This window comes from Brassica rapa, chromosome A08, assembly GCF_000309985.2.
Source record: "Brassica rapa cultivar Chiifu-401-42 chromosome A08, CAAS_Brap_v3.01, whole genome shotgun sequence".
In the NCBI taxonomy this organism is placed as follows: Eukaryota; Viridiplantae; Streptophyta; class Magnoliopsida; order Brassicales; family Brassicaceae; genus Brassica; species Brassica rapa.
The window spans coordinates 12,800,846-12,822,912 of record NC_024802.2 but is presented as its reverse complement, the minus strand read 5'-3'; the positions used below and the strand labels follow the sequence as shown (position 1 = coordinate 12,822,912).

Genomic DNA, 22,067 nt, shown 5'->3' with positions numbered 1-22,067 from the left:
GGTTTTAAAATCATGTGTATCTTCTTATAATAAAAATGTTAAACCATTGATCATTAATTTTTAACATAATAATTTTAATAGTTTTAGTCATTTATTGTCGTTTTTAAAAATTCAAAATATAACATATACGAAAAAATCTAAATTTTATTTTTATAGCTAATTTGATTGTTTAATTTATTTTAATAATATAAAATTAAACAAAAAATGATGGAGGAGATATACATTGTTATCAAATCTTTATTATTAAACTCATTAATTGTCATATATATATTAGTCATTTATGGTAATTCCGTAGGTTTTATTTAAGGAAAGAAAATATCATATCATATCATTATATCATATAGTTTGACCAATTTATGTATCTAACAATATATAAAAATCGAATGTGGACCTACTTATTTTTCAATTGAATGTAATTGACTACCTAATTGAGTGCCACCTATGCATTGGAGCCTCTTTTAATTAATACAAAATTGAGGTTACATCTTTTCAAATGTTCCTCAATTAATATATAAGGGATTTGAGTAAAAAAAAAAAAAAGTGGAAAATGTGATTGACCAAATTGAGTTGCATATTGGTTCATTATGTATAGAATAAATTTTATTATCCAAATGGATATGTGGTTTACAGTATATCATCATTTGTAAAATAAAATATCTACACTAAGAAACCTAAAGATGTAGCAATACAATATAAAAAAAAACAGGATAACTCTTTATTTATAGATACAAATTAATTGTATGAGATTTAACTTTTGGATAGATAAATATATATATAATGATGATAAATACAACGATGTATTAATAATTTTAATGTTTTAAAATTAAACTTAAACAGTATTTAGTGGAATGCATGTCAAAAATTCAAAAGAAAAAGAATCCCTTGTTTTACGTTGCTCCAGAAAACAAAGAGGAAAAATAAATATTTTCCTTTATATACATTTCAACTTCATTCTTGACTTTTTACAGAATACTTTATTTTTTGCCTTTTTCCTTTATAAGTCACTACCAGTTATTCATGTTAATGTATGAATGTTTGAAACTTTGTTACAATTCCAAGTAGACCTATAAAATTAAATTGATTAATACATTTTATAATTAAATAAATACAAATTGAATTGATGGAATGATTATGGAACTAGGAAATGAGGGAGTATGAAAGGAACTAGGAGGATAAGTCAAATAAGTAACCAAAATAAAAAGATTACGTAAATTATGCAGAAGTATGGAATACTAGGGGAGACCCGCCCTGCGGGCGGGATATAATATTTTGTTTATATTATTTGTGAGGTTACGTGTTAGTTGTCTGTGCAGATTTCATGTTTGATTGTGACATGATCTTCGTATCTGTATGCTGCAGTTGTAGGATTTACAATACAGAGATCTCATATTTGTGGAACTAAATGAAGAATTTTTAATGTATTGTGTTGGTTTACAATTTTTTTTCCACTGCCATAAATTGACTATGATTTACGTTTTGTTAGTTAGTTTGAATACATGCCTTCGTAATTGCTGTAGAAGAGGGATTGATTGTATTAATTATGCTACTTGAAATAGAAAATGAGACCACTACAATATACCTTGAAGATTAAAAGGTTGAATGATTTTGATGGTAAAAGATGAAGACCATCTTGATAGAGAGAAAAAACAGAACTTGGGGAAGAAAAAAAAGTTGTATGTTTTATTTTCCCTTTAGAGATTTCCATAAATGGCAAAACTGTTTCACAAAAGACAAACCAACTAAACCAAGACTCAAAATAGCCAAACCACATTAGATAAACTCATGATGTTGAATGTTGATTCAGGCTGATGAATTATAAGTATTCCCAGCTGGACAACTTGGATGATAAAAAGAAAACTCAAGAACAGAGACAAAGGAAAACTTTAGATTTGATACATAGCTCCAGTCATACTTGAACATCCTGCTGTTTGAAAGACATGATTTAGATCAGAGACCTAACTCCCTTCCATCTCTCACAACATACTACAACTTTTTTCTCCTTACTCCTGGTCCAAGAAGCGAAATATGAAGATCATTGTTCAAATTCAATGCTAAGACATTGCTCCACAACACTGCAGTGGTCTCAGTTTTTGAAGTACGATACTGATGTTATAACCCCCAAATCTTCTCTTAACAGTAAAGGTTGATATTTCTTTGTTGAAAAATCAAACTTGAGAAGGATTCCTAAGTTGCATAAAATATTTCATTACTTTTTTTTTTGTAGAAGGACATAAAATAATTTAATTAAATATTTTTGTTTACACTTGTTTTAGATTCAAAAGGTTGGATATATTTTTTGGGAATCCTTATGTACGGATGGTTTTTTGTTTATAGACGGTGTTGTGATAATTAATAACTGAAGTCATTGTGATTGACTAAATGATATAGTAGTGATTCTCTGAAGGAACATTTTTTTATTTTTATTTAATTATACAGTGTAATTACTTTATTTTGTTTGATTTCTTTTATATAATAAGATTACCAATATGTGTTCAATTATGTGTTTAATCTTTTTCTTACTTTTTTAAATAACCAATAGGTATTTAGTTAGATCATTTTATTTAATTAATTGTATCATAAAGAAGAATATTTTAGTATATTTCGTTATTTTTAATCTGCGTGAAATGTGTCTAAGTGACACTATTTATGAAACGGAAGAAGTATCATTTTAATTTTCTATATACACACATTAAATTTATTTTGTATATATACCAAGAGAGAAATCCTGGACAAATTTATTGATCATTTTATTTATGTAATATTTAAAATCTTGAGAGGTTGAAATATAATTTGTATGCATAGTATTTTATATGTTTATATATTTTTTTATTTTAAATTTATTTTATAATATATAATTATTTATAATATCTGGATTGTTATAATTTTCTATTTTTTAAAAAAATTGTTCAGTAAAAGTGATGAATGATTTTAAAGTGTAGCATGTGAATTTTTTATATTCGCATGTAAATTGTTTTTTAGTTGCAGTGAAATGATAGCCAAATTTATTTTTAAAATTTTGATATTAATATATTATCATAGAACAACCATGTAAAGAAGTATTTTTTGTTTGCTATTTCTATACGAATGGATATATGATGTAATTTATCATAAATATGTTTATGATATGTATATTATGAGTATGTAAAGGAACACTAATCAGTTCTTGGGGAATAAAATGCAACACCAACACAAATCTCATCAAGCACCTATAAGAAGGACACAAAGAGGAATGAGTGAATTAGAAGAAGCTTAAAGAAAACCAATGGAAAGTGTGAATATGAATCTTGTGATTTATTTTGCAGTAACTACCTGGTTAGTGAGATTTTCAGTTTCTTCTTCTTCCACTTCGCCTTTATTTCATCAGTTGCATATGACATCATCTATTTCTATAAACACAAAAAAAAAAAGCAAAATAAACAGGACACAGAATTTTTATGATTACTCCAAGATTTCAAAGTATTATGCTCTTAGATATGAATAGAGTTTTTGTTTACCGTCATGTCCAGTTGTGCATAGTGCTTTTGGAATTTTGATCACTCCGGCTTGTTTCATGTGTGCCGTTTTCTGAAAGTGTGAAAAACAGAGAAATATAAGTCAAAAAGAAGAGAATCCATAAAAGTTGTAAATGAAGTAAAGTGTGATCACTACCTTGTACATTGCAACCATAGTTGTGGTTACACCGCACCTTTCATGACTGATGAGACTGAAGTGCCTCCTAAGAAGACGGGTTGTCTTATTCCGCAGCGAGTAGCTCGTTCTCCGCAGCGAGTAGCTCGGCTGTAATAGCAGATTAGGGGACTTAGATTGGGGCTTTTGTGAAGATAGATGAATCCGTATAGGAAAGAGTGATCAAATTTATGAAGTAATCCAAACTAACGACCTCAGAATATGGAGAACAGTTTCCATGAATACAGCTGCAATCAAAGAGGGAACTATGTTTTATCTAAGAATGTGAGCCAATGAATTCACACAAACGGTAAAAAAACGTACAGAAACAGCAAACTGACTAATGAATTTAAATGTTTAAGCGTTTAAAAAATCTAATGAGTCTGAGAGTTTGATTTTGCTGATTTAAATATGTGAGCGTGTCAAATCTACATAGACAGTGAAATATTCATCGATGAAAAATATGGATTAACAAATCAAATGAGATTAAGAGTTCGATCAAAAACAAAAACAGAAACTGAAGATCGATCGATGAAAAGTATGGATTCAAGACGGAGTAGAAGTAGGTATCATAAGAGTTTGACGGAAAAAAACGGATCTAGTACATAACCTGAGAATCGATTAACAGCATGTCGACGCCCATCAGCTCCCCACAACGGCGGACGTTCCTGGCCTCCCAGAAGCGGAGCAAGCGAACTTCGACGGTGGAAGAGGAGCGGCCGGTCTGCAGATCGGAGAGGAGAGCCAAAACGTTAGCCATAGCGCTGATGAGTTTAGAACGAATGAGGTGTGATATGAAAAAGACGAAAGCACACCTTCTTATAGCAGACTCTACACGCCTGCGTCTAGATCGTGTGTAATTGATTAATGGAGGATTAAAGACGCTTGATCGGTTACAGAGATGCGCGAGAGGCAGGAGACCAAAGATCGTCTGGAGAAGGCGCCAGTCGCTACGGAGACGCGACGAAACATTCCACGGTAAACCTAATAAAAAACGCTGTGTTTCAACCCGACTATCACGGACCTCAAAATTCACCGGCCCAAAAGAAGAAACGGATTAAGTAGAGCGTTGCGTTTTGATATGGGACAGATGTCACTCTCTCCTCTCCCTCTTTGATGAGGTGGCAAGAGGAGAAGAGAGTTAACCTCTTCTTTATATTATTAGATATTTCTTTTTACATTAATAGAAGTAATTGATCTGAATGTATACTCAATTACTTCTATATTTGAGTTAATATATAAATTTAAACTTTCCGCTAAGCTCAGCATGCAAGCTTCCTTAAATATTTGAGTTGATTTTGTTTTAGTAGATTGGTTATATATTATGTTTGAACAATTATTTTCATGAATTATTTACTTATATATGCTCTTTAAATATTATATATTTGAATTAATATGTAAATTTAAACTTTCCGCTATGCTCTCGATATAACCTTCCTTAAATATTTGAGTTGGTTTTGTTTTAGTAGATTGGTTATATATTATATTTGAACAATTATTTTCATGAATTATTTACTTATATATGCTCTTTAAATATTGAGAATCAAATATGTTGACTAATTTGCATAATACCATGCATAGTTATGATTCTTTGAAGAAAACAGTATTTTTTTTATTAGAGAGCAATTAATTTATTTTATTTGCTCTTTTTTTTTATTTCTTATCAAAATATTGTGTATTGCTGTAACTTTACAGCTATTTACTTTAATCTCCATTATTACAATTAAATTACATTAGTTTAGTTTAATTTGAATTGCTAACTTTTTTTTTACTTGTTCACTTTTTAGACAAAGACATCTATTGCTTAAATTATAATAAAAAAAAACTACATCTGTTTATTGTAATATATTGTTGTTTATTGTAGCTATATATTGTAGTCCTACTTTGACTTTGACAATAAGCTGAACGAATTTTAATACAGCCTAGGACTTTTATAATGTAAAATAATATTAATTAATACTCAGAAATCCATGGTCTAAGAGACCAATTATTTACGAAAAACCTTGTTTTAATCTATTTCTCACCATTAACATTGTAAGTGCAAATGGCGTTTAGGCGAAAGTAATCATGTAAGTGTGTACTTGAAGAATGTATGATTCATAATTTTACCAATCAAACTGACCCTTTAAGAAACTTAGCTCAATCTACAAAGGTCTGCAGTTTAAAGTAAGACATGCTAATACATCAAGTTCAGGCTTCCTACAACACACATACATTGTATGTTTTATAGTGACGTATACGTTCCATAGTAAGCTTTGATATTAGAAAAGTACGCAATATGATATCCGAAATGAAATAGATTTATAATTGATGTTCTAGATATCAATAGAAAATAGCAAGAGCAAAAGTCAAACTTGTTCATAAAGCAAACCCAAAAAAGAAAAAAAAACCTAGAAAATAACTTAAGCAGTATAGAAAGCGGTGCCTTGCGTGCTTTCTTCACTTTGTCAGATGCTCCTTCATCCTGGCTACTACCACCAGCTTTCACCTTAGCAGCCACTGAGACGGCACCGGAGTTGTCATCGTCGCTTCTCTAATCAAAACAGAGAAAGTTATACACATCTTCATACCGAGGAGTTACGTTACTTTTTCAACATATAAAACCATAAGGTTCCTCGGTTTATGGTTTCAATTTTCTTTGACATATTAAAATGCGCAAGGATGTTAGCGAGAGTATTGTACGGGTTTGTAGATTTTCAACAGACGGTCAAGCTTTGAGCATTAAACTAAGAAACTGGAAAATACCTTTTTCAAGCAAGCTTTCGAATCCTCTCTAAACTACCACATTAGGTTCTACATATTCATGAGCACTGCACCAAATCTAAGAAATAAAATATTAATCAGACCCAAATAATAATTAATCTAGAGCAAATTAAGAGACATATATTGCAATGTATTAGAGGAGACAAAATAATTACCTTTAAAAGTGACAGACAAATCGTGAGCTACATGCTTCCTACACAACTCCAAATGTCTGAATACTTCTATTTCACATCTGCTTGAACAACATTCTTTTAAAAGTTTGCAATCCAAGCCTGCAAGGATAAGACAAAACCAACAGTTCCATTTATAGTTTTAGGTCGTCTCCAATCTGAAGTTTAAATTTAAAAATATATGATGGAATTATAAGCAAAAACATTCCACTTGCCATAGCTGTTGACCCTGACCAAAAGATCTCATGTGATTAGCTTGGCTTTTGTTGATCAGGTTCAGTTCACAATCTTCTGACCCGTTGAAGATTTGCAGTCCTGGCCTGTAAGGATAAATAAAACACCAAGAAAACATACAGAGGTTTAACTGAAATTGATAAACAACAGAATTCAAAAGAATAATGAAATAACCCACAAAAAGAAAAGAAAATAGGAATGACCTGATGAGGCAAAGTCCAGCGAGTAAACCAGCTACCAAAAACCCTTAAAGAAACAAACAAAGAAGCCACCTTCAAGGGTTACTCGCCGCAATAAACTTGCGGTAGCACAAAACCACCACCGAGAGGCGAGAAGCAGCTCGAGCTTCCAATTTCATAGAGAGATACCAGAACAGACCAATAAACCTCCACCACGGGCATAGAGTATCACCACAGAACCACCGAGGCATCTGACAAAGAGAGATCCGAGCAAGACCATATAGGCAAGAGATTTAAGAGATACGAAGATATGATGAGATCATCGAAAGGGAAACTCACATGTATTTATACTGAAACACAGCATCTCAGATCGAAAAGCATTGAAGAAGACGGAGTGGGAGAGCGAATCAATGGAAGTAATCACGAAGCCTTTACTCAAACCGTTTCAGATGGTGAGAAAATCGCAAACGTCGCCGGCGTGACATACCTCGTGTCTTCGCTGCAGCGTATTAGGGTTAGAGCGTCTCCTCCGCGCCGGGCCCAGACTCTTTACAATATTAAAGCCCATAATGACAGATTTGCGTTTACATACGAAACTCATTACGACGTTTAATGAACCACTGCGTTTTGGTTAGAGTAGACACGTGTCACTCTCTCCTCCCTCTATTTGATGACGTGGCAAGAGGAGAAGAGAGTGAAGCTCTTCTTTATAGTATAAGATTGTGTTGTATGTGACAGGTCGTGGCCTCGATACTTTAAGCCCTCTTGGAAACAAGAATTGGTCCAGAGAAAAAAAAATATATGTTACCAACAACTTCTCCTTTTTCAATTATCTCTACACCGAAAGTAACTGAACCGGGAAAGTAGGAATCATTCAATGCCTCTGTCTGATCATCCGGTTATTGCACGAATAAAGTTAAGCACCATCAAAGGACAACTAATATCATTACATCTAAAGAGAACACGCTCTTGAACAAAGTCTTACTAGGTTCAGCTTTTAATATACGTTACCAAAACGGTCCATTGAGTTAAATCAGTCAATTTGACGAAGAAAGCAAATCAATCAAATAGTATAAATGTATAGTTGGTACTTGATTTGTCAAATTATTGTTAGTCGTGCCAGGTATGTCGTATCAAACGGTCTTTCAGTTCAAGTAATACTCGGCCAACTTTTTTTTTTCTTTTTTTTATCAAATACTCGGCCAACTTTTCAAAACGATTAAATTTAAAAGTCATTGTGATCTTCAAAGAAATGTATTAAACGAAGACATAAGTTTTTTTATTTCATAAGAGTGAAAATGTATATATAATTACATGGGGGAAAAAAATCGGATGATGGTGATGAATCATTTTTCCTAGTCAAATTCGTACGATAAATGGTTGGAAAAACTAGTTCAACATATTTTTATTTTAGTATTTTTCTAAAGTTCTGTTTAATGAATATCCTTGTCCTTTTGCCCATTTTTTTTAGAGGAAACCGAAACATTAATGTTTTTGTGTTAAAACAATGTTATATGCCTTTCAGACTTTGTCTATTTTGGTTGATTTTCTCGAGAACAGAAGAGAAAGTGAAAAAGAAAACAATGAGAAAAGAAATAAAGAGAAAGAACAGTTCACATGAGTTTCGTGTGTCGGTGTCCATCAAAGACTGTGACACGAAGCTGACACATTTGCATGGCCACGGGAAACCACCCCCACTCTCTAAACCCTAATCTCTTTTCTTTGTTCATTTTTCGGGGGTAAATGTTAATTCTATTCTATCATATTTTTATTCCCATTTTTCGTTATATGTCATTTTTTCTTAAAGAAAATAATCAAATGATTTCAAAATGTATATGAACTTATTGATCTAATATTTGGAGGTTTTCTTTTAGTATTTGTAGGTTTGTATCGTGAACTTTTTTAGCATATCACTGTAATTATTCGGCACTTCGTGAGGAATATAGACAAATTCCTTTTTCTTTTGTTTTTTTTTTTGAAACAAGACAAATTCCTATGTAACTAATAAACTAAACAGTAGGAACGATGGACCATGTGTTTACAACATATGCGACAAGGCAGGATCTGCTATTGCAGTTACGGTCATACCTTGCATGATTTTAACATGTATCGGTGAATTATGTATCAATTTATGGACGTTTATCCATGACACAACCTAGGAACTCGAACCCATATAAATGTAAATAGTAACTTAAATACACGTAATCTCTAGCGTAAGTCTCAACGTATGCACATAATATTATATGGTATCCGTAGGACCATAGGCCATAACGTAAATATTTTATGGCTTTTGAATGAGTTTGGTGATGTCAGAACGTACATAACGCCGATGGCACGACTACTGGCGGCATCGAGGGACAAGATTTCTATCGCATGCATATGGACAATAGCTGATATATACAACCTATTTGGAACACAATATTTTAAAATTTCATTATTAAAGAAATTGTTCAATACTGTATTAAGTTTGTAGTCACTTCATCTGAAGTCATATCGTTGATACGGTTTAAACCTGATAATCCATATATATAAAAGCGAAGAAGAACTTACTAAATAGCTTCGAATGGTGACTGCGATTTGAGTGGTGCGGGACAAGCGGTTCAACTGTGCTGCGGTTTTAACAGTTATAAAAATATATAGATATATAGTATATATAGAGATTTTTGTTACTGTTAACTGCGGGACGGGGCGGGACGGGGCGGGACGACAATCACCATTCAAAGCCTCTTATTTCGTCTATTTCCTTTGCCATTTTTAAGTCTTCTATATACAACTTTATTGTGTTGACTCGTTAGATTCATGTCGTTGATATGTATTTTTAATATAGCTGTTGTCAATATGAGGTTTTTCGGCCGTATATCATCTATGTGAGATTCAAACAATGTAATTTAAACATTTTTCAATGAGGTTTGAATTTGTATACTAAATAATACTCACTCTATTTTATAATGTAAGATGTTTAAATGAATTTTTGATGTTTCAAAATATAAAATATTTATAATTTCTTAAATAACTTTTAATTTTATTAAAAATTGTGTAACCAGTTACATTTTATAGTTTATTTTATAATTAGTCAGATTGATTTTAATCAATATTTTTATTGATACTTTTTAAGTAAAAGCAACTTCCTAAATATTTATGATTTCATCCAAAAACATCTTAGATTTTTTTAAGAAGAGAGATTATATATTACTAGATCCTTTCTCCGCGCTACGCGCGGATAATATATTTAAATTTGTTACATTTATATTTTTATTTGTATGTGAATTTTTGTATACTAAATTATATATAACTAATTTTTAAATTTAATTTTTAATATATTTAGTTTGAAGTAAGTATTTCTATTATATGTAACACAATTAACTAATAAAATATGAAGAATCAAATCCGAGATTTTAGAGTTATGTAAAAAAAATAGAATTATGTATAGAACATAAATTATCTTAGTTTAAAAGATCGGAATCTCATCTCGAATAAATTCAAGAAAGAAAAAGTACCCCAATAACCTACTTAAAATATAAAACCCCCTTTTCAAAAAAAAACGTACTTAATAATATTTTTTACGTGTAATAGTTGAAAACTGACAATTGAATATCGATCTAGAATATTGTATTAATATATCTAATGGTAAAATATTAATTGTAATAAACCAATTTTGAATTTTGTAATATTACATGAATTAGAAGTCTTTAAAATCTAAAACCTGTTTACATTAAAGATGAAGCTGTAGGAGTCATTTAGAGGTCTTTAATATTAATTTGGAACTCAACCTGTTTATTGAAGATGAGAATTTAATTGCAAAGTATATGAAGAGGTAGAAACTCTTGGCTTTCTGGTTTGTGTAGGCAGCTAATACTAATAGAAAATCGGAAGAAGTAGCAGCAAACCGTCCGTGAAGTTTCATTTTTTTCAAAGAAATATGATGTGGATTTTACAAAATGACATGGCAGTTTGATAACATATGATTAGTTGATTTAATTGGCTGAGGTGGATAGCTTAAAAAGACTCCCTCAATCCCTTTTAGTATAGTATAGATAATCACTAAGACCATCTCCAACTCATCTCTATAAAAGAGATCTCTAAAATAGAAAAAAAAAATAGAGATTGAGAGTTTTATTCTAACATGTGTTCTTCTATTAAAGATGTTCTAACCTACCTCATTGGTGTTAATAAGTAACTTTAACCATAATGTTACATTTATTTATTTTAAAGAAATTGAAAAGATAACAATACTTTATTCATTGGCTTCGGACTGGATTTTAAAAGTTCCCGTGGAGCCTACATATGCGATAATGTAGGAAAGAAAAGAACATAGAGCAATGGAGGGGAGTGATGGAGCAGTTATACTGGGTACGACAAGCTATTTAATGGTGTGGAATTGGACCAATCGGCAAACACGGGAACTGCATGGAAATGAAATGAGAGTGGTGTATCACGATGCGTATGTGACAATTGTTATAGAACGCAATGCAAGACTTTTATGTGCAGCCAACTGCATAGTATTGTACTGTTAATACACGCATTTGTCTTATGCAACATATACTTTTAAAGAAATTTCTTAGTAAACACGGATTGAGTAAAGCTACTAGCTTAATTTGATATTAAAAAAAAAGCAAAAAAGTTGTCGGGTTTGGTGTCGTTTAGTGTAAAGATTTTCAAAAGCAAATTAGGTTAATGTCTGCTTTCACCGCAAACCACGAAATATTCGAGATCCTCTCTTTTGCTCATCCTCAGTTACAATATGCATATAGAGATGACTAAACCTAATTCTTAATCTAATATGGAATATTACATTATAGATAATGATAAGTTTTATATTTTAATATATTGATGTATATCTAAATCATGGATTTGGGTCGATGTTCTAGATCTTTGATACCATTTTTTGTCAAACTGTCGTTTTTCATTATGTCTATCAGTATTCAATTTTCACCTGACTAAACTGATCAAGGTACACAAAAATTTGCTTAAATTACATCATAAAGGTGTGCATACGTAGATAGCATTCAAAGATGGTTGGTAGCTTGAGACCATGCGACAATGTTTAGATAAATCCTGTTCGGTTTAGTAAATAACCAGTGGTGGCTAGAAATTCCACATATCTTTTTCCACTTAGTAAATAACTAATTTGACAAAAAAAAGTAAACAACTAATTGTGGCTATATATATAAATTCAACAAAACGTACGTGTTTCATTTAATCAAATGTATTAATATATGATGACAAAAAAAAAAAAAAATGTATTAATATATCAAGTATCAACTACATGAGAAATTTATTGGTTATTTTAAGTGGTTAAACCACATGTTTATCATTTTCTATGGTTTCTTTCTACTCTTTGCTTGTGTTATCTTCAAAACTTTCTTATCGATACCCTGTAGATATACCTGGAGCTTTCTCTTGGCCCCCGAACATTCGGTAAAAAAACGTTTCGACCTAACAATGCCTTTGAGTTTAGCAGCGTCCCTAAATCATCAATATCAGAGACTTGCATCATATGTGCTTATAGTAATTACTAATCACCAAGTCATAAGAAAGTGAGATTAAAGTGAGACAATTGGCGACAATTTTGCTAAGTATTTGGGGTATATTAAACTATTTCCAGCTCACACAAGAGGTGGGAGTTTGGGGAAAGTTTATTTTGCGTGCGTTTTGTCTTTTATTATCTTCTTCAGGAATTGGATTTTATTTTATTTGCGAGGGAAACAATACAACACATCCACCTCCCAAGAAACAGGCGACACACACTCGGATGATGGCAATAATAGCCAACAAATGTCTCTCAAGCCACTCAATATCCAAATCATATTGTAATTTATAAAAGGAGACATTATAGTTGAAAAATCTCACATGGTTTGCTCTATTCCTCTAGCATGTATTATGTCATAATTCATAAATATGGACCCTTCTCTCCATGTTTTCTTTCTTACCGTCCAAAGGCCAACCCATCGAAGACGTTCAAACAGAAAATCATTTGAATACTATCATTTAATTAACTTATTTATAGTTTGCATTTACCTTGTGTTTTATGCTTCTAATTTAGGAGCCTGTTATAAACAAACGTGAATCAAAACTTAAGAAAGTAAAATAAGCAAAACGTTGGCAAATAACCGTTTAGGGTTTGTATATTATTATGTGAATGAATAATTTTACAATCCCTTATATTTATATTTATAGCAGTTTTAAAATCCAATATTTTTTTTTTATGAATACATACATATCTAAAAAAACTAAATTTTCCTAATTCTAAAATGCTAAGCTTTTACTGGTGCATTGAGATTTAATATACTTTCGGATGTAACAGAGTGTTTGTTCCACCTAAATCGGTGATATGTATATCAGTGAACCAATTCCCCAGTTAGTATAAGGCATTTTTAAGTTTATTTTTGATTAGGTGTTTCAGTTGGAGATTTGAAGTACAGTTTGGTCTCAGAGATTAGCGATTTGGTATATTTGCACCATGAAAGATATACGTAGCCTAGTGTCAAAAATCTACGGTTTGAGCTTGACACATGAACATTAAAGTAGGTCTTATTCATTGAACTTTAATTGATAAAAAGTGTTCAATAGAAACTTTAAACAAGAACTATAATTCTACAGAAAAAGTTCACGATTTTGAGGTTGATGTTTTATTATCTTTTATAACTTGAGGTTGAGGTCATGCATGGATTACACGCAACACTCTTGTAAAGCAACATTTCTATACTAATTTTTGCGTGTCTAATTAGTATCTAACCCTACGTTATTTCTTCTGTCTATATATATATTCAAACTATGACTAGTTTACAACCTTCCCGATATTGCTTAGTTGGAAAACTAGTTATTCATTGTTTTGGTTTCGGTCAAGTTATCTTCCTCTTAAACTATCAAATATGATATGGATGAAACGATACAGTGAATTTATTTTCAAAAATGACTTTGTAATGTAACTAGAAGAAACGTGTATTTCCAGGTCTCTAGACAGATACATTTCATTCATGACGACGACTTACCAATGCACATCTAATATTTCTTTGCGTTTCTTTGTCTTTTTACATGTTACATCTCAGGGCTGAAAAAAAAAACAAATCTGAAAACCCAAACCGAATCCGATCTAAAAATAGTACCGAACCAAAATTGATTAAATATCTGAATTTGTTCAAAATTTTAGAATCTATAGAATCCGAACCGAACCCGATCCGGAATTCAAGTACCCGAATGTATCGAAATAAATTAATATACTTAAATATATCAATTATTTTTATATTTCATATATATAATACAAATAAAATATCCAAATATATAAAATATTTTTAAGTTGTTTAAAAAACTTAGAAATAGATTCAAATAGTCAAAAATAAATGTTTAAAATAGCTAAACAATACTCAAAACACCAAAATACTTAAAATATCTATTGATTTTTGTAGAACTTAAAATATTTATTGATTAACTATCCAAATAATCAAGTTAGACTAATTTATATGTTACGTTTAGGAAAAATTTCATGTTTGCCATTTTTATGGTACCACTTTTCATATTTACCACCACTAAAGGAACATTTTCGAAGATATCTTAAATTATTATTTATAAAAAAAAAGTTTTCGAATTATACATTTTCAAATCCAAACTTTTTATAATTTTTTTTTGATTTTTTTTAAATTCTTTTTGAAAATCGAATATTATGTTTGAACTATTTTTAAAATTTTTATATATTTTAAAATTTTTATTTATATATTTATTAGAGTCATAAATTTCACATTTCAAAAACCTTACCCCACCCCTCAACTCTAAACCCTAAACATGAAAAATGTTACTATAAATATTGTATTTGTGAGAATTTTCCTAAAGTTAAAATATTTTGGCATATGTTATTCAAATTAATATGTAATATATTGTTTTTTAGATACCGAATGGTAACAAAATCTTTAACTCCGAAAACTAAAAATCCGAAGTGAACCGAATGAATCCGAATGGATTATCCCGAACGTCAACCCATGTTACTTCTTATCCCTTGTTACTTTTTAGAGCATCTCCAAAATACACTCTATAACTGCAAATATAAAGCTTCTTGCTTTTCAAAAAGGAACTTCAAAACTTCAAATTTGAAGTTTTGTAGAGTGAAACTCTATATTTTAAGTTTCATTACTCAAATTTTCAAATTTGAAGTTTTATATTTTTATTTGCATTTTGGTCCCTACAATCACACATCATCTTTATGATTCATAAATATTTTATTGTTTATTGTTTTAATCCTTCAAAAATTATATATCATATATATTTTAATTTTTGTTTACAGATTTTAAAATTTACACATAAAATTAAAAACTTTAAAATAAGATTTAAAATATTTTAAATTAGATTTAGACAACAATAACATACAAAAGAAACTTAACAAAAATGATTTTTTAAAATTACATGAAGGCATAACTATAACACAAATTTAAATATTACAACAACACTAATAGTCAGGTAAGTTTGATCCGAAACCTTCAAAATTTTCAAATATTGTCCAATTTTTTTTATATAGTGAAGATCGTTGTTGTTGTTGTCTTTGATGTCTTTTTTGTACAATTTTTTACTGTTCATATCGAATATATTCACGAGTATTAATATCATCAAAAAAACTTAGTCTCTTAGCAATATTTTATGTTTCTCTTTTACTTTCTTGTTTGGATATTATGTATTTACAAATACCAATATCACCCGATTTCAACAACTTTTAGCTCGCAATCTACAAAGTAAAAATGAGGAGAGCTCTTTTTACTTTAAAATGCACTAATAGATCATATATGCATTACGAAAATTATTTTATGGAATAATATGGTATTTTGTTTGAAGTTTAATGTTAAGTTATTTTTATTTAAATTTTTATAGGATATTTTATTTATTAGTATTCTTGTAATATGTTTATATATGTGCTAGTTATTTACAAAAGTTTTATGAATTCAAATTAGTTATGAAAAATATAAGGTCCATATTATAAAATATAAATAGTTTTAAAGTTGAGTTTAAAGTTTTGATTTTGGAGAATAATACCTTTAAACTTTAAATATAGAGTTTTGGAAACTTCAAAATAGAAAATCTTTTAGGAGATGTTCTTATAATTGTCTTTTCCTTCTTTCTAGGATACGATGTTTGAACTATTTTCTATTTATTAACTTGTTTTAAATGATTGAAAATATATGGTTTGTCGACTTAAAAATATTAGATTTGCATTTACTCATGTAGTCATGTTGCGTGCTAAATTCTAAACCTTATTTAAGTGAAATATGTATATCTTGAACCTGCTGACAAAAATTAATTAGCTTAGACGGTTTAACACATTCTGATATTTGATTTCTAAAATCTCAGTTTTTTTCAACTCGTGAAGTGAAAGTTGTAACTAGTTTCATATGAAAATTACTATACCAACTATTACATCCATAAAATTAAGAAATACAAAAAGGCAGAAATCGTGGAAAACTCATTTGTCCTGTGATTTAATTAAGGATAATTTAATGCTTCTACATCATCAGGTTTCACTACAATAAAAATAGGAGGTTAATCCCCATTTACGACGATTTTACTATAATTCAACAATCATCGTTAGTAGCTCGTCGTAATCCATAAATCGTCGTAAATATTACGATGCGCAATACTAGTCTATAAATTATCGTAAATCGATTCGTCGTAAGGTAAACATAATATTACGTTCACACATCTCGTCGTAAAATAGTCGTAAATTATCGTCGTTATCCTGTCGTAAAAGTAATTGTAAAAGTTAGGTTAAATGGTCGTAACTTTACGACGATTTTACATCGACAGTTGACGTGAATTAGTCGTAAATTGCACGACTAATTTACGACTAATTAACGTTACAAATTATTCATTTAAAAGAATTGTCTTAAATTATAAATTCATGAAATATATTTTTTTGTAAAATTATTTTAATTCGAAATTAAAATAAAAATCATATATATTAAAAGTTGCTAATATCTAAAATATATTACAAGCCGAGAAAATGAAATCAAAAGGTTCAGGGCACGTAGCTCTCAACTACGGCGTTCGGGATGCCGCCCTAGCTCCGCCTCCTCTTTCGGTGTGATGTTGGGGTTTATGTTCGGATGTACCGTCCTCCACCTTTCCGCAATTGTCGGGTTCGCATCCGCCATGATATCAAAGATCGACGTCATCGCCATCATATGGGTCCTCTTCTCCGCCATGACGGTGTTGGCATTCGACAAAGTTTTCCGGGGCTAAGCATTTTCCTCCCTTGCAGCAACATGACCTACATTCGCCCTCGAAACATCGTTCACTGAACCAACCCCAACCATCCGTTCCTTTTTTCTTCGGGTCAACAAACTCGATGTTTTGCAAAAGATCATCAAGTTAGTATTGAAATAAGTATATAATTGATAATTTAAATTTCATACCGAAAATAATTACCTTTTAAATGACTGCATTTCCGTGCAGTTAAGGAGTATGTATGTGTAGGCACTGTAAGCGTCTTCTGTACTCGACCACCAAACTTCTTTGAGTTTCCCACCTAGACGTCCAATCTGATGGTATATGTCAAGAACACATGGTACAACATATGTCAGCATAACACCACCGTCACCATGTTTGTTTGGAGCCATTTTCCGTGTCCGGACTTGTGACCCAAAGTAGTACGACGTCATGAAGTGAGATGTTTCCTCAGTCAAACTCCCAGCCACTATTGAACCTTCCACTAGTGCAAGATTTTTGGCTTTTCCTTTCAAATGTTTTGATGGATCGCTCATAAGGATACATCCATCCGTTACTAACAAGTCTACGAACCAATGCCTCATATGGAAGGTGGACAACTAGATGTTCCATGACATAAAAAAATGACAGAGATATTTTTTTTCTCCAAATTGCACATTAAGATGAGGATATTCTCATCAAGTTGTCTGGCGATATCTTTAGTTAAGGTACGTGTGCTTAGATCTATGAAAAAGTCTCATATGCATGAAAATATTAATGTACAAGGAATTAGCTAGTAATATATACTAATTTTATAACATGAAGTAATTATAGTAGTTTGTTACCTGCAACTGCTTGGTGAATATTATTTAGAAGTACCTCCGAAAAAGTAAATGGTAGTAGTCGTTGCATAAACACATGACAGTCATGACTCTTCATCCCTGAAAACTTTTGTCCCTGCTCAACACATCTTGATAGATTTGAAACGTACCCAGCAGAAAACTTCACATCTGATGCCACCCACTTGAACAGCGCCGCCTTCGCTTCTGCTGATAATGGGAACGGAAATTTGCCCATTGGTTTTAATATGCAGCTTACTCCTACAACATAATACATGAAAGTTCAACCTTGAGTTTTTGTTATTTTAATCTTCTTAGAGACGTTCAGTAATGTTTTATTCCGATTATCAAAATGAAGAATTTCTATGGAGTCCTTCCGCATATTAGAAATCTATCTTTTTTAAGTTTCTGTTTATTTTCTCTCATTCCAAAAGAGCAAAATAGGCATACAAATTGTGTAGTAAAAGTTTTTTTCTGTAATACGAACTCATCGTAAGATTTGGCCTAATTTCATTTATAAAATTTGGTTGATCTTGATAAAAAAAAATGGTTGATCAAAAATAAAATTATTTAAAACAATATTTTAAATAACAATAATATATATTGTCATTAAAACAATCATCAAACCAGTAATATTATGTTTACTAAGAATGTTAGAATCCATTAAATTATACTCTCTCTGTTTCCAAAAGAAATATTTTCTAGATTATTCACGCATATTAAGAATAAATTAATTTTTTACACTTGAATTTATTATTTATTTTACTATATATTTTCCAATAAATATCAACCAATAGTATTTAACCAATTCAAATATTTTCAATTAATGTTCCTTAAAAGTATACAATTTTTCAACATTAACTACTAAAAGTACCTTAAAATTTTAGAAAATCTATCATTTTAGAACAAAAAATAAATCTAAAAAATCCTACTTTCAGAAAAAGAGGGAGTATATTAACCATATTTTAAAAAAACTTATCGATCATTATAAGTTCAGCTCTTAAGTAACATTTTCTAAAGGTAAAGTTCAATCGGTCCGACTGGCTGATCCAATGAAGTTTAAATCATTGTTCAAAACTTATCTGTTTTATGTGTGGTTTACTAATCAAAATTTCAACTCATATTTAAAAAGTTGCGCAAAAATTTAGATATCTTCATTTTGTATGAGAAGTATCTTTAAATTTTTGAAAAAGAGATCTATCTTAAAAAAGTGCTAACTTTTATTTCCCCAGAAAAGTTACATGGTATTTACAAAACCTTCATCATTTCAAAGTAAACACAATCAAATTGCAAACATTAAATCATAGGAAACCGGCAATTTCAGTCATATAGGGACATTAAGTATTGTTACTTAGCTAGACCAATGACCATTCCATTATATATTCAAAGTTCAAATTTCCATGGTGCTCAGAAGGTAACGTTCCAACAGATTTGCTTTATTTATTTCTAGTATAAGAGTTCATTTATTCATCGCATATTTCGTAATCAGACTACGAAAAATGTTGCGCAAAAAAAGACTAATAAAGTTAGTATTTGGTAAAAGGAGTTTTTATTTCAGTTTAAAATTTAAATTTGATTAAAAAAGTTCAGTTTAAATTGCTAACCCGTGTGTTAAAAAAAAAATTGCTAACCCATATTTGACCAGAAAAAAATAGTGGTCAACTAAAGCGTTTTGGAATTATGATTTCATTGAATAAAATAATAAATTTAGATCTGCCACATTTCTATTAAGAAATTAGCCAAATAATTTATAAAAAAAAGTCAATGTCTCTGGAATTTACTATACAAATGTCTTCAGTTTTGTTAATATATCAGCAACACATTATATATTTATATAAAATTCTATATTTGAGCTGTAAAATAAAATAGCAATCTAAGTTTTGTTTTTTTCCCAATTTTGTTCTTGTGCACATCTACATTAAAGCCTATGGTTGTGGGTAACAAGAAAAAGTTAACGTCAATTATTCGTAACAATAGTGTTATATGGCTGTTTTTCTGTGCATACAATGGCTTAACCTTTTCTAGAACAAAATAATGGGTAAATAGCCATCGTTTGACTAAGAATTTTACAATTAATTCATAAATAGAAAAGACAGAAAATAGTGGTAAAAAAATAGAAAAAAATCATATAATTCAGGCGTTCCAGATGACCCAACTGACCAATTCAGAGTAAACAATCAGAGAAAATTAAAATAAATCAAAAGGAAAACAATCTGTGCCCTGCAATAATTCCACTTGGACTTATATCTTTTTCACATTATCGAAAAGGCCGAGAAAAGAATCAATTAAAAAAGGTAAATAAAAGACAAAACGGCTCTGGCAAAATCTCTGACCTTTAAAGATAGTTCAGTCACATAATCAGCATGTGTACGTCGTTTCTTTTTTAAAAAATAAACAGAAACTTAATTGTCTATATATAATAATAGTGTCAGATAAATATTAACCCAAGAAAGTCTCTCTTTCTCTATCTTTTTGTTTTCTTTTTTACGATTCCCATCAATACAAATCAACATATATATATTTATAAGGTGGTCTTGATGCAGAGGTTACATGCATTGTAGTATTAAACATCGATTCTACTCCTCTCTCTCTCTGTTCTTCTGCTTCATCTTTCTTTGATAAAAAAACAAACAAAGCTTATATCCTCTGTTTTGGCCGGTAAAGAGATGGCGATACAAGCGCAGTTGCATTACAACGCTTCGAACGTGAACCAAATCGGTACTGGCGGGTCTCTGCTCAACAACAATGGAGGAATCGGAATCGATCAGTCGTACATGAACAACCATAATCTCCTGTCGCAGAAAGATTTGAACCAACATGCTCTGTTTCAACACCAACAGTATCGTTCTCAGAGCGTTTTAGACGCTTACATGGAGAGACAGAAGCAAGAGATCGACCAGTTCATCAGAGTCCAGGTTCGTAATCATATCATCTTACCAAAAAGATTTGGTTTTTAAAACATGGGTACTGATAAAGGTTTCGTCTTTTTAACAGAACGAGAGGTTGAGATACGCGTTGCAAGAACAGAGGAGGCAAGAGATGGAGACGATGTTGAGGAAGATGGAGGCGAAAGCTTTGGTTTTGATGACGCAGAAGGAGGAAGAGATGTCGAGAGCCCTGAGCAAGAACATGGAGCTCGAGGATCTGTTGAGGAAAATGGAAATGGAGAATCAAACGTGGCAGAGGATGGCTCGTGAGAACGAAGCGATGGTCGCGACGCTTAACTCGACGTTAGAACAGGCTCGAGAGAGAGCCGCAGCCGCCACGTGTCATAACGAAGCCATGGCGGTGGAGGACGAAGGGTCGTGCTGCGGAGGAGATGATTTTGCGGCGAAGAAGGTGAGTAGTTGTTGCTGGAATTGTGGGTCTAATGGAGAGACAAGAGTGCTGTTTCTGCCGTGTAGGCATCTCTGTTGCTGCACGGGGTGCGAGGACGGTCTTGTTCTTTGTCCGATGTGTAGTGCCCCGAAGAAGAATAGAATCGAGGCGTTTATTTTCTAAGGGAAACTGTTTTCCTTTCTTTCTCTGAAAAATTGGTAGAGAAGCCATTAAGACCGGTCCACCGGTGAACGGAGAGGTTCTTACACCGGGACGATGACGTGGCAGGTTGATTTTGTGTTTTTCGAGAAGTTTAGGGAAAAAGGAAAGTTAGACTAGGGAAAGGATTTGCTCCAAAAAAAAAAAGACTTGGTAAATTCCTCTTTTGTTTGTTTTTTGGATCAATGGAAAGGAAAAAATCCAGCTGGATTTGATGAACATAATTCATATTTTACCTTTTATCTAATGAATTTTTATATAATGATAATTTTAGGACATCATTTGATATATATTTTTGCTTTTGGACGGAGGTTTTCACATATATGTGAACATTATTTTTCAAATAATTAATAAACATTTCCATATAAAATGGTCTTCCAAATAATTATCAAGTAATGCTAATCTAATTTATTTAAACATATGTTTTTACATTTTATTGACTTTTGTACCTGCATAAAAGAAATAAATATTCATTTTGTGAACAAAATTAAGAAAAT

General features: G+C 31.1%; 2 protein-coding genes and 1 long non-coding RNA gene across 3 annotated transcripts; 1 reads left to right on the top strand and 2 right to left on the bottom strand.

Annotated features, from left to right (window-relative positions):
• Window positions 1–3,001: 3,001 nt before the first annotated feature.
• LOC103834374 lies at window positions 3,002–4,426 on the bottom strand. Its single transcript, XM_033278072.1, has 6 exons — window positions 4,272–4,426; window positions 3,881–3,914; window positions 3,649–3,777; window positions 3,495–3,564; window positions 3,310–3,386; window positions 3,002–3,206 (listed from the first exon to the last, which is right to left on the bottom strand). Exons 1-5 carry the CDS (start codon window positions 4,424–4,426, stop codon window positions 3,361–3,363), a joined length of 414 nt encoding a protein of 137 aa, XP_033133963.1. The 3' UTR covers window positions 3,002–3,206; window positions 3,310–3,360.
• A 1,779-nt stretch (window positions 4,427–6,205) lies between these two features.
• LOC108869269 lies at window positions 6,206–10,333 on the bottom strand. Its single transcript, XR_001955529.2, has 5 exons — window positions 9,683–10,333; window positions 7,352–9,621; window positions 7,037–7,263; window positions 6,585–6,919; window positions 6,206–6,487 (listed from the first exon to the last, which is right to left on the bottom strand). It is a non-coding gene; the product is annotated as an uncharacterized LOC108869269 (long non-coding RNA).
• Window positions 10,334–18,042: 7,709 nt separating this feature from the next.
• LOC103834371 (probable BOI-related E3 ubiquitin-protein ligase 2) lies at window positions 18,043–21,851 on the top strand. Its single transcript, XM_009110437.3, has 2 exons — window positions 18,043–20,948; window positions 21,028–21,851. Exons 1-2 carry the CDS (start codon window positions 20,700–20,702, stop codon window positions 21,532–21,534), a joined length of 756 nt encoding a protein of 251 aa, XP_009108685.1. The 5' UTR covers window positions 18,043–20,699; the 3' UTR covers window positions 21,535–21,851.
• Window positions 21,852–22,067: the final 216 nt, after the last annotated feature.